This window comes from Podarcis tiliguerta, assembly GCF_965153285.1.
Source record: "Podarcis tiliguerta genome assembly, chromosome: 11".
Lineage (NCBI taxonomy): Eukaryota > Metazoa > Chordata > Lepidosauria > Squamata > Lacertidae > Podarcis > Podarcis tiliguerta.
The window spans coordinates 47,324,988-47,338,141 of record NC_139544.1 but is presented as its reverse complement, the minus strand read 5'-3'; the positions used below and the strand labels follow the sequence as shown (position 1 = coordinate 47,338,141).

Sequence of the window (13,154 nt, the reverse complement as noted above, 5' to 3'; positions counted from 1 at the left end):
TTTCGCACACGGCGAAACTCTGCTTCCCGTTTCTTCTTAGACTATATTCTTTGTTGCTCATCTCAGCATGCATGTCTTGCTTTCCCTTCATTAACGGCAGGCGCACATGGGGGTGTTCTTAGTGGAAACGCACCCACTCAGTGTGGGTGGGGGAGACTTGCCTCTTCACTCCCCGACCACCTTCAGAAGAGAAATCAGCCTTCCCGATTTCAAGAAACCCATATTCCCCACCTCTGTTCCAGTTGGGGGGTGGGGGAAATGAATACAGAATCACAGAATTGTAAGTTGGAAGGGACCCAGAGATCCATCTAGTCCAGATCCCTGCAAAGCAGGGATTCTGCCCACAGCTATCCTTGGGTAGGCTTGAACCACCAGCCTTCTGGTTAACAGCCAGACACACTAACCCATTGCGCCAGAAACACCCCCTTCCCACAGGCTGCCTCCACAGTAAGAATCCATCTCCCAAATGCCTGAGGGCCCCAGTCCTGCCACTCGCCATCTGACCCAGGGCGGGGCCTGACAGGCTATAAGAACTGCTGCTGCAGCTACCACCCAGGAGGACTCCCCTGCTCAGCGCCTGAGGGCCCCAGTCCTGCCACTCAACACCTAGTCTAGGGCAGGGCCTGATGGGCTCTATAAAGGACTGCTGCCACTGCTGCTGCTGGGCAGAGAGGGCTCCATTTTGTTTTGTTTTTGTTTAAATTGCTGTTATTTTTTAACCTATGTCATTTAAAACTGTGATATTAATGCTGTATTCTTAGTTTTATATTTTGATTTATGTGGAAATTGTTTCCCATTTGGTTGTGCATTTTTTATGTGGTTTATTTATTGCTTATGATTTTTGTAATTATGTAAATCTTGTTATGCTGTAAGCCGCCTTGAGAATTGTTTTTTTAACTGTGGAAAGGTGGCATGCCAATAAAAAATTATGATGATGATGATGATGATGATGATAATTTATTATTTATACCCCACCCATCTGGCTGGGCTTCCCCAGCCACTCTGGGCGGCATCCAAAAAAATATTAAAATACTGTAATATATCAAACATTAAAAGCTTCCCTAAACAGGGCTGCCTTCAGATGTCTTCTGAAAGTCTGGTAGTTGTTCTCTTTGACATCTGGTGGGAGGGTGTTCCACAGGGCGGGCGCCACTACCGAGAAGGCCCTCTGCCTGGTTCCCTGTAACTTGGCTTCTTGCAGTGAGGGAACTGCCAGAAGGCCCTCAGTGCTGGACCTCAGTGTCCGGGCAGAACAATGGGGGTGGAGACGCTCCTTCAGATATGATAATAAAGTCAATTAAGGAAAAGCAAACTACATATCAGTCTAGAGGTGGTGAACCTTTCTTCTACCAGGGGATGTAATTCCCATAGATAATCTGTCTAGAGCCATGTGCCAGTGGTGGGTACCAGAAGTGGGTGGAACATCTCTCTTTCTTTCTGCTGCCTGCTTTTCTTCACCTGTCTTTTACCTCTCCCCCTTCCATTTCCTTTCCCTTCATGTTTTAAGCAAACATCTAGTCTCTACTTTGGGGGCGGGGAGGGTTATGGAGGGAAATGATGAGATGTTTGGGGCTGGAATTATCAATAGTGGATCAACACAGGAATCCAGCCATTACACTGGCCTAGAAGTGGAGAGGAAGCCTCACTGGGTGATCTTTTAAAATGGAGCACCCAGGAGGGCTGGGCGATCTGTGTACCTTCCTGTGTGCGCGCACATGAGAGTGTGTGTGGTTTATGGTCCCCAGTGGGTTTTTCATGACTTAATATGGCCCTTGATAAGATTAGGCACCTCTTGGTTATTTTACAGCAAAGTGTCAACGCACCGAACAGAAATCCCTGGCAATAGATAACTCCTATCACCCCCCAGCCAGATAATCGGTGATCAGGGACGATGGGAATGATAGTCCAAAACATCCACAGGACACCAGTTTGGGAAGGCTGCAGTGAATCATCCTTTGAAAGCCCTGCCTTACATGTTCCTAAAATGTATTTATGTTTCATCTCCATAAGAACACCATGCTCAGTGTTCTTCGCTCATTTAAACGTCCAAGACAGCTCAGAATTTATAAGCAAAGGATTCCAGACAGCTGAGCTATCCAGCTGCCCAAAAGGCTATTGGAAAAGGAACCAAGAAGAACACACGGTTCTGTTTCTCTGGGAGTTGAGCTTCTCTTATCTCTCCCTCTTTCCTCCCTTTCCATGAGACCTGGATGACTTCCAACGATCCATTCGTATAATCACTTATATTTTTTAATGCAAAAACAAACATAGCAGCAGGAATAAAGTATAGACAAGCACATACTTTTCTGCTGTATGGTATCCACTTCTGAACAATGACACTCAAATCACACCCCTGTCCTTACACTACAGAAACATGCTCAGGATTTGATTATTTCATATGCCGCCTGTGAGACCATAAAATTTTGTCCTCAGAGCAATTGAGGACACACAGCGACCTATGAATTAACTAAGATAGTTGGCAAGGAGGCCATGTACATGAAGATAACCGGGAATTTTTTATTGGTGTTGGGGAGGATTGTTTCAGATTCAGAATGAGACCCTGGACGCCTGCCTTAGAGCTATGTGGGAGTCATAGAAACTGTCAGCATTTACTGTTGCCATAGTCTTCCCTTCCATCAGTGAGAAGCTGTCATTGCTGAGAGGAAGGCGGGTGTATAAATGTGACAGGGTGATTAGAGACTTCCTCTCTATGAAGGCAGGAAAGGCTTAGAGAGCAACAGATTGACACAAAGATAGCTCAATAAATCAAAAAAGTGGGAGGGGGCTGGACTGAAAACTGTGCTGTTTATCCTGTGCTGAGGTGGAAACTGCATGCAAATGACTATCATGTTACTTTTGCACCGGGTTACTGCATCGCAGGCTAACCCTCCAGCTCATTCTCTCTCCCCATAAGAGAAAACACTCCAGAAGGAATCCTTTTTGTTAAGGAATGCTTGGTGGTTCATTTGTTCCCCACATTGCCCTCAAGAAGCTAAAAAAAGGAGGGCAAAAATATATACTGATTGTTGCATACACTTATCCACGCTGTGGTCTAAACCACTGAGTCTCTTGGGCTTGCTGATCAGAAGGTCGGTGGTTCAAATCCCTGTGACAGGGTGAGCTCCTGTTGCTCTGTCCCAGCTCCTGCCAACCTAGCAGTTCGAAAGCACACCAGTGCAAATAGATAAATAGGTACTGCTGTGGCAGGAAGGTAAATGGTGTTCCTGTGTGCTCTGATTTCTGCCATGTTGTGCCAGAAGTGGTTTAGTCATGCTGGCCACATGACCTGGAAAGCTGTCTGTGGACAAACGCCAATTCCCTCGGCCTGAAAGCGAGATGAGCGCCACAACTCCATAGTCACCTTTGACTGGACTTAGTCATCCAGGGGTCCTTTACCTTTACCTTTATATATATTGCAAGGTTTATAAATAGTTACTAGAATTTAAACAGAAATACAACACATCATAGTGGGGGCAACTGTGGTCAGAGGAACTATGTGTCTACTTGCTCAGACTTCTGTTCAGCCACTAACTGTTGGTGGGTAACTTCAAGGCCTCTCTCACTCTCCTGTCTTACAGTCCAGAGGGAGTTTTTCAGTGATGATGATGATCAAAAACTGATGTGGAAATGTGGGAAACTGAACGAAAGACCGGAAAAGTAAGTAATTAAAACTGTCAGATTCACCCATCCCTAGTGTGGTGTAGTGTGGTGTAGTGGTTAAGACTGGTAGTCTCATAATCTGGGGAACCGGGTTCGCGTCTCCGTTCCTCCACATGCAGCTGCTGGGTGACCTTGGGCCAGTCAAACTTCTTTGAAGTCTCTCAGCCCCACTCACCTCACAGAGTGTTTGTTGTGGGGGAGGAAGGGAAAGGAGATTGTTAGCCGCTTTGAGACTCCTGAAGGGGAGTGAAAGGCAGGATATCAAATCCAAACTCCTCCTCCTCTTCTTCTTCTTCTTCTTCTTCTTCTTCTTCTTCTTCTTCTTCTTCTAGTGCCACGTTTATCTTTTCTTCTCTCTGCCTAACCAGGAACCTGTGTGTTTAGCTTAAGGCATGGGACAGTTCTGAGTAACAGCCAGGCTTTATGTTTTCAAAAATGCAGATCAGTCACTGCTCCCTTATCCCAGTATCTGAGATGTTACCAGGTACCAGCAGCACATTGCTGATATTTAGTCAGGCTGCAACCTCCACATCGGAGCTGAGTAAAGAAGCTATCAAAGCAGTGCACAATAAAGGGAGAATTTGATAACACACAAACTCTAAAAACAATATAAACCACTCATAAAAACTCTATAAGCAATAAAACCATTTCTACCATTATACAATTAATGTTCCATAAATTGACTAGATCACACTTCAGGCAATGCTTTGTCATTGGCGGCAGTGGTGTGGTGGCAGCGGGAGGCCCCATTAGCTAAAGTGGTACCTCAGGTTAAGAACAGTTTCAGGTTAAGAATAGACCTCCAGAACGAATTAAGTTTTTAACCTGAGGTACCACTATATATATAACACTCTGTCAGTTTGTTTTTATTTTGTACATAGGAGTGAAAATATTAGCATTCCTCTGGCTCTAGGTCCAGCATGGGTTGAGACATGTGGACTACCAAAACTGTTGGACAAGCTAGGAGAGGAATTTGTAGAGTACAGGGAGAAAAGTTTGAGATGTATAGATTTTGAATGTTGGCAGGTATACATCTGGCAACAGAGTTGTGAGAAAGGGAATTGCTGGCAGGAAGTCTGCATTTCTATAGCATGAGGTACAAAGAACTTCAGAATCAGGAATGGGCTACAATGACAAATAGATCATATTTAGGCTGGGTGGGGGGAGAAGCAAGAAGGGGGGGGGGATTTCTCTATTTTGTGCTTGCCCTGGCAAGTGTTGAAGGTTTCTGTCATTCCATGCTTTTGGCAGCAATTGAACAGCTTGCTATGCCAAGCATTTTCTTACTGAATTTGTAAACTGATCCTTGATGATAATGTTTCCACTGTACGGCTAATGAAAGGAGAGTTCCTTCTCTATGCCGACAGCAAAATGGGCCACATACAAGTCAGTTATTCATGGCTATCCTTTGGATTATGTTACTCATTCAATTCATTGATACGGGAGCATTTGGGCAGCCTAGTCCACCATGACTTTGCTCATTTTCTCCACTTAGCAGCCAGTCTCTTCTTACTGTTATTTCATCCATTCAGTTATTCCCACAGTGTATAGATCCTGTACCCATGTGAAGGAATGACACGGACCATTAATAGAATCATAGGAATTGCAATTCCCATATAGACAATGGAATCAGGGGTCTACTGGAGAAAAGCCAGTGTGCATTTAGAATGGAGAGATCGCAGTACAAATTTTTGCTCAGTCATAAAGGACTGACCTCGGGTCAGTCATGTTTCCTCAGCATAAAGGCCTTGTAGGATTGTTGTTCAGATAAATGGGGTAAGGAGCTATATGCAACCTGCTGAACCAGAAATGGACAAATCTATCAATTTCAGTTGTCTGTGCTTCTCTCTCTTTTTTCCCAATGTTAAATGCAGTTCTCCACATTTCCACAGCAATTCATGATTATTATTATTTTTCAATCCTCATGAACATGAGTCAGCATGTTAGTGAGTGCTTGCTGTTGTTGTTTAGTCATTTAGTCGTGTCCGACTCTTCGTGACCCCATGGACCAGATCACGCCAGGCACTCCTGTCTTCCACTGCCTCCCGCAGTTTGGTCAAACTCATGCTGGTAACTTCGAGAACACAGTCCATCCATCTCGTCCTCTGTCGTCCCTTTCTCCTTGTGCCCTCCATCTTTCCCAACATCAGGGTCTTTTCCAGGGAGTCTTCTCTTCTCATGAGGTGGCCAAAGTATTGGAGCCTCAGCGTCAGGATCTGTTCTTCCAGTGAGCACTCAGGGCTGATTTCCTTAAGAATGGATAGGTTTGATCTTCTTGCAGTCCACGGGACTCTCAAGAGTCTCCTCCAGCACCATAATTCAAAAGCATCAATTCTTCGGCGATCAGCCTTCTTTATGGTCCAGCTCTGGGAAAACCATAGCTTTAACTATATGGACCTTTGTTGGCAAGTTAGTGAGTGCTAGAAACCCTGAAAAGCAACACTTCACATTGCAAAATTTTGCTGCAGGTCTCCCTTGTTTTATAATGACAGATTGGTAGCAATATTCCACTAAGACTTCCCTATTCTCTCTTCCAAATGAAACCGATGTTGCAAAGGCTGCCATAAGCTTTATTTGTTTGATGGCTTGCTTGTTTATTAAATTTATATCCCATCCTCCCTCTCAAAGGAGCCCAGGGCAGCTTCCTTCCTCTCTAAGGGGGGGGGGGACATGAAATGATATTATTTTTGTATTCAGTGGCGCTTATGCTTTCCTTATTTTCGTGATTGCTTTTGTATTCTACTAAGCTACATTTCTGTCAGCGACTGAAAGGCGCAATATTCCGAGAGGCGGAGAATGTGACCTTTGCCACAGAGAATGAATCACTTTTCCAGTGTTTATCCATCTGTGAAAATGGAGAGCGATTAGCCTTTAGAAGGAAACATCTCCACCAACAGCATCAGGTTTCACAACAAACTGCCTTTAGAAGAGCTGAAGGTAGCATTCAGTATTTTTATGCAGAAATAAGATGCATCATGTCAGTGCCGGATTTATGTATAAGCTAAATAAAGTATAGCTCAGGGCCCCACTCTCTTGGCCCCCCCCCCCCAAAAAAAAAATTAAAGGGAAAAAACCTGGATGTACATTTCCAAAATATAAGATAAAAAACAAATAAAATAAAACCTACATACAGCAACAGTGTTTTGTGTTGTGTAGGCTCCTATGATGTAAGTAATGGGCCCCACCTGCTAGCCTGCTCCCTAAAATATCACTGGTTTGCTCAATATGAGTCTTTGTAAATTGTGTTTGTAAAGGAACTTTTGTTATTGCCAAATGCCAGTGTGTTTGCATTATTAAGTTTGTTATGAATAAAAAATCATTTTAAGTTAGAACTTAATAATTATTTCACTATTAATATACTTCTTCTTAATTGCATTTCACTATTAATATACTTCTTCTTAATTGTATTTCAGTTCAACAATTACAGTGGTACCTCGGATTACATACGCTTCAGGTTACATATGCTTCAGGTTACAGACTCCGCTAACCCAGAAATAGTGCTTCAGGTTAAGAACTTTGCTTCAGGATGAGAACAGAAATCGTGCTCCGGCAGCGCGGTGGCAGCAGGAGGCCCCATTAGCTAAAGTGGTGTTTCAGGTTAAGTTTCAGGTTAAGAACGGACCTCCGGAACGAATTAAGTACTTAACCCGAGGTACCACTGTACTTTGATAAAATACATATTTTGTTATGTGCAAATGGCTTTAGATACCTATTAGGTCTATAAATTACCATATAGCAAATATTCAACACAAAAAACAGCGACAATTTGTTGTTGACAAAGGACAGCTGGACATATAAAGGGCCCCATTAACTTCAGTAGTTTAGGGCCTCATCAAACCTAAATCTGGCCCTGATCGTGTTCAGTGTTTTCCTCCCCCTTAAGTGTGTAAGGCTGCAGGTCTATGTACTTGCACAGATAACACACACATACACACTCATTAACATTAAAAATCTTATTGTAAGTGGGTTGTTGTCTGCAATTGTCTGGCGCAGAAGGCAAGTATTACCTTGAAAACAGCCTCACACTGGCTATTTTTTCCAAGACACAATTACTGTAGCACTTTGATGTACATTGTTTTGCTAAGTAGAAAAACATTTTGTTTTTGAAAAAATAATGAAACGCTATTTACCAAAGAAATCAAACAAACAAAACAGCAGTTGTTCATTTACTAGAACCATGCATTTGATGAGCTCTCACATCGTCTCTCTGAATTGAATTCTTGGGTACACAAGTTACAGACTTATTCATTATATGCCTATGCCACCCTATGTGGGCGGTTTGCAGTCCTTTAGAATGTACAAAATACAACGCGGCATGGCACCAACATATAACTATCAAGGGTTTAAATCTCTACCTCCTTGACTATATCCCTATAGTCACATTTGCACAGCACATGTAAGGAAATCGTATTTTAAATTGTCCATATAGTTTTCATTATTCTTTCATGTGCTGAAATGAAAGCCTTTCATTTGTATCTATACCAGGCCTGCTGCATGCAATCGACTTTGTTTCTGAACAGTCAAAGGATATTTTGCAGGCCTGTAATGTTTCCAAGGAAGGAATTTTCATTCCGCACTGATGGGGTGGGAGCAGGGGGCTGTCCCACACATGTTTACATTGGCCTAGCTGGATCTGCAGTTGTAAGAGAGCTGGGAGGTTTGAGGACACACTCAGGGCATGTATTCTGGAGACTACAGCAAGCCTGCTAATGCCTTCTCTTTCCTTTTGTGATTAGGGGGCCCAGCCAAAAATCCAATACTTCCTAGGTTCTAGGGATTCTGCTTAGACAATCCGAGGGGGCTATTCATGTCCTACATGTGGATTTCCCATAGGCCAGGAGCAGGGGAAACCTTCTGGTCTGGTGGGCCAGATCTTTAGAGATCTTTAGGAGAGCCAGTGTGGTGTATTAGTTAAGGGCGGTACACTCGTAATCTGGGGAACCGGGTTCGCATCTCCGCTTCTCCACATGCAGCTGCTGGGTGACCTTGGGCTAGTCACACTTCTCTGAAGTCACTCAGCCTCACTCACCTCACACGAGTGTTTGTTGTGGGGGAGGAAGGGAAAGGAGAATGTTAGCCGCTTTGAGACTCCTTAAGGGGAGTGAAAGGCGGGATATCAAGTCCAAACTCTTCTTTATCTCCCCGCAACCCAGCGGACGAACTTTGATAGGCTGGAAGAACTAACCACCAGTCAATCATCTGATGACAGGTGATGGGTACGATCCCAGTCCTACGTCAAAGTTGGCCCACAGGTATGGTGGGGAGACAGTGAAGCAGCACTGAGCAGGGCTGAACTCTCTGCAGGATTCATAACAGGTGGGGGTAAACCCTGCTGTCTGTATGTGGCTGTTACCTGTGGAGAACTGGCAGGCACAGCCAATGCAGAACTGAATCCTCTGCCTGTCAGCTGACATCACTTATCCATCAGCATGATGTCACCTGGTTCACAGGTGGGCATGGTTTGGGGAAATGGACTTATGGATGGAATTGGACCCCAAGGATACTTATCTTCTTAATTCTCACCACCAAATACATAATTGTTTATCGCATACCATGCAACTGTTATGCAAACACCATTTACTATGCAATTGCTCAAGCCTTGCACAGCTTCTATCATGGCATGTAAGCTGAGTTGTGAACTCCCTTCAGGGTAAATTATTCATATCAGTTTAAGGGCAGCTCAAGCCACAGAGGCCTTTAATCCATATTCTTAGCCATGAATTAAAACAATTAACCCGCTAAGAGATCTGAACATTGATCTTGCCTTCCACACCCTGAAGCATAACTCTTGAATTTGGACCAGAAGCTTTTGGTTTGTGAATACCCAAAATTACCAATAGCAATAAATATTTCGTGGTAATGGTCACTTACTAGTTCATTGCAAGTGCTGATTGCTGCCTTCCCAGTCTTGAAATCTGGCTGCATGACTGTCCCAGTCAGGTGGCACGAAGTTTCCAAACGCTGAACCATCTTTGCACGGGAATAGTTGCCAGATCGCCTTTCCAGAATATAATTATTGGACAGTAATCCTTGATGGAGGGTTAAGTTAAAGAACAGGTCCTTGTCTTTGTGCTTAATCTTATAATACACTTGGCTGTCCTTCCTCCTGATGTCTCTTTTCCTTCTGACTGTGGATGCATGGTGGTGCAAATTGTAAGACAGAAACTGCCCGGCCGCATCGACTTTGGCTGGGCTTACCACTTGGTAGTCTTGCAACGTTTTGATAAAATTATCTAGGGGAGAAAAGGAGCAGGAAAATGAGCTTTTCACCTTTGCCCAACCCTCTTTTAAAGCCAGCCAAGTTGGTGGCAGCGAGTTCCATAGTTTAACTACCCGTATTTTTCGCTCTGTAAGATGCACCAGACCACAAGACGCACCTAGTTTTTGGAGGAGGAAAACAAGAAAAATATATTCTGAATCTCAGAAGCCAGAACAGCAAGAGGGATGGCTGCGCAGTGAAAGAAGCAATCCCTCTTGCTGTTCTGGCTTCTGGGATAGCTGTGCAGCCTGCATTCGCTCCATAAGACGCACACACATTTTCCCTTACTTTTTAGGAGGGAAAAAGTGAGTCTTATAGAGCAAAAAATACGGTATGTACTAAATGAGGAAGGACTTCCTTTATCTCTCCTGAGTTTTCTAACATTCGGCATCATTGGGTGCCAATGAGTTCTAGTTCCATGAGAGAATGAGGAAAATAGCACGGATAGGGAACCTGGGGTCATCCAGAGGCTACTGGACTGCAGCTCCCCCCATTCTTGACTGCTGGCTGTGCTGGTGGGGCTGATGGGAGCTAGGATGCAATGATATCTGGAGGGCTACGCTTTCCACATTCCTGGAATAGACCCTTCCCATCACATTAAGTTGCGCATGGCATGTTGTGTGCCTTTCACAATTTTGCACCGGTGGAAAAATATCTACGAATTGGAGAACTGGCAGAATCCAGCAACTTGAGAGGATCTCATCTTGCTTCCTTTTAAAAAAGTAAGTTTCTAGCCCCTGTGGTTTGTGTCAGGCAGCAGAGGATCCAGTTCCCCCCCCCCCCCCACGGCATGTTGCCAGGAACGAATAAGGCAAGGGAAAGTCCTTAGCAGCTGCTTTTTATACAATATGCACAGAGAGAGGCTTGGAAATGAAGCCTCTTGGAATAATGGCGTTGCCCCGAGTGAGTTTCCACCCTCTCCCTCTCTCCCTTCATGCGTCATCACTGCAAGTGCTGAGAAGTGCCCTCTGCCTCTAAGCTCTTTGCTCTCTTACTTTCAATGCTCGCCGGGTTCTGGGAGAGGTGGGGCTTGGAATGCTTTCTAAAGACGCTGTGTCTGTCAGCTGTCGCCTCTCTGGTGCATCTTCTTCCTCCTCTCCCATTATTTCCCAGTTTTCCCCCTCATCTTCCTCTGAGCTGTGACCTCCCTCAACCCCATGTTGTAATTCTGAACTGTCTTCTTTTCCACCATTCCTCCTCTGCCCAGTCCCTGACAGTTTGGAACTGCATCCAGGGGTGCCCAAACATTTTTCAAAGAGGGCCAGATTTGATGAAGTGAACATGTGTGAGGGCCGACCGAAGTTGTTGATTGACGTTATTGAGCTTTTTTTTTTTTTTTAATTAAACCGACCGGCAGGGGCCGGATTAGGCCCCCCAAACAGACTTTGGACATGCCTGGTTAAGCAGTGCCTGTGAAAATGTCAGAAATAAAGTCCAATGTCAGCATAGCTCCACATATTCCAGCAACAGAAAATGGGTTAAGAACAAAAAGCAGAAGACAATGCAAATTTGTTTGATGCACAATAACTCAGGTAATTTTTTTCCCCTTGCAGGGTGGCCCTAAATGACAGGGTCCTTCCATATGAATCCACACTCCCCAGTCACATGCTGTCTTCTTATGCAGCAATAATAATAATAATAATAATAATAATAATAATAATAATAATAATTTATTATTTATACCCCGCCCATCTGGCTGGGTTTCCCCAGCCACTCTGGGCTGCTTCCAATCAAGTGTTAAAAACAATACAGCATTAAATATTAAAAGCTTCCCTTCAGATGTCTTTTAAAGATAAGATAGCTACTTATTTCCTTCATATCTGAAGGGAGGGTGTTCCACAGGGCAGGCGCCACTACCGAGAAGGCCCTCTGCCTAGTTCCCTGTAACCTCACCAAATGCCCCTGTAGCTACCAAATGCCCATTTCAGTCTTTCTTTTGAGTAATAGGAAGGGGAGTGACGGTACAAGCAGAATTACGATACTTGATATTTGTTTGAGAGCCCCACCTTGAACAGAAAATCCCTGCATTGCAGGAGGTTGGACTAGATGACCCATGGGTCCCATTCCAACTCTACAATTCTTTGAACTGTGGACATTAAAAGGGCAGCAATAGCCGGTTCGTTACAGGAGTTTTCAAAACCAGCCACCCTCAGTCACTGCTGGAGGGAGGCAGCAGTCCATCTCAGGACAAATAATCCACAGTCGCCTGCCTCCCGTTTTGTAACAGCTCGGGCAGGGGTGAAGCGTTGCAAGCTGTCTGTTTGCAAGAAAGTTTGCCGTTGCTCGTCGCTGGTTTTAGCTTGCCAGCCTTGTTCTTTGTGGGACTGCGAACAGCCGCTCACAGCATGTTCAGAGTGTGCCAGGGAAGATGCTCAGCTTGAGAGGGGAACGGTTTACAAAACGGCATTAAAGTTTTCTTTTTAAAATAATAATAATAATAATAATTCGTAAAGTCATGAAGATCTGCAAATGCTGAAGTGGCTAAAGCTTATTCGTACAAAAGGTTTGCTTACAGGCGAGGCCCTTCTTTTCTACAACAAGATGAGGAATGTGGAGAGGGGAAGAGAGAGATGCCACGTTGTCAAACGCTAAATGCAAGAGCCGCTTTAATTAAAAACAAGAGAATCGACTGACCTTGCCTCTTGTCTGGAAAGACAAATCTGCCCGGTGGAGGATTCCTACCATAGCACAACGCCTGGATATTAAGGAAGTGGACCCAGAAGGAAACATTGGCGAGCCAGTTTCTCTGAATACATGGCATGTTTTATTTGCAGGAAACTGAGCGCCTCTTTCAATGCCTAGTTGAAAGAAAACGGTCAAGTTGCATGGCCAAGGGCTGTGGAAATTAATGCACAAAGAGAGCGGGGAGAGAAAAGAAAATTCTCTCGGAGAGAAAAGGCAGAGCGGCTTTTCCTGAAAAGGGGAGTGCTTAGGAGTCTTGGTGTCTGGTTTCTGGAGAGAGGGGGAAGGAGGGTGTTGGTGGAGCGAGGAAGCGGTTTCTAGGGATTCCCGCTTTTGCCCAGAGATGAGCATGTAGTGGAACTGGGAGGCATAAGCAAACCTTCTCTGCTTGTGTATCTATCTGCTGGCTCCTGAGTTATTTGGGTTTGGAGGAACCCGAAGAGAATAAAACAGGCAGGTTCCTCTTCCCCACAAAACACTAAGCCTATGTACCCAGAAGGAAGTGCCACGGAGTTGCACAAATCTTACTCCTGGGAAAGTGGGCACAGGATTT

At 44.5% G+C, this 13,154-nt stretch overlaps 1 protein-coding gene across 1 annotated transcript in view; it reads right to left on the bottom strand.

Moving 5' to 3' along the window:
* The window catches only part of ADAMTS12 (ADAM metallopeptidase with thrombospondin type 1 motif 12), a 120,222-nt gene extending 107,436 nt beyond the window's left edge, over nt 1-12,786 (bottom strand). The window contains exons 1-2 of the mRNA XM_083402623.1: nt 12,554-12,786; nt 9,532-9,893 (exon numbers count right to left, since the gene is read on the bottom strand). Coding sequence (XP_083258749.1) covers nt 9,532-9,893; nt 12,554-12,680 — 489 coding nt within the window. The 5' untranslated portion in view covers nt 12,681-12,786. The remainder of the gene's footprint in view (nt 1-9,531; nt 9,894-12,553) is intronic.
* Nucleotides 12,787-13,154: the final 368 nt, after the last annotated feature.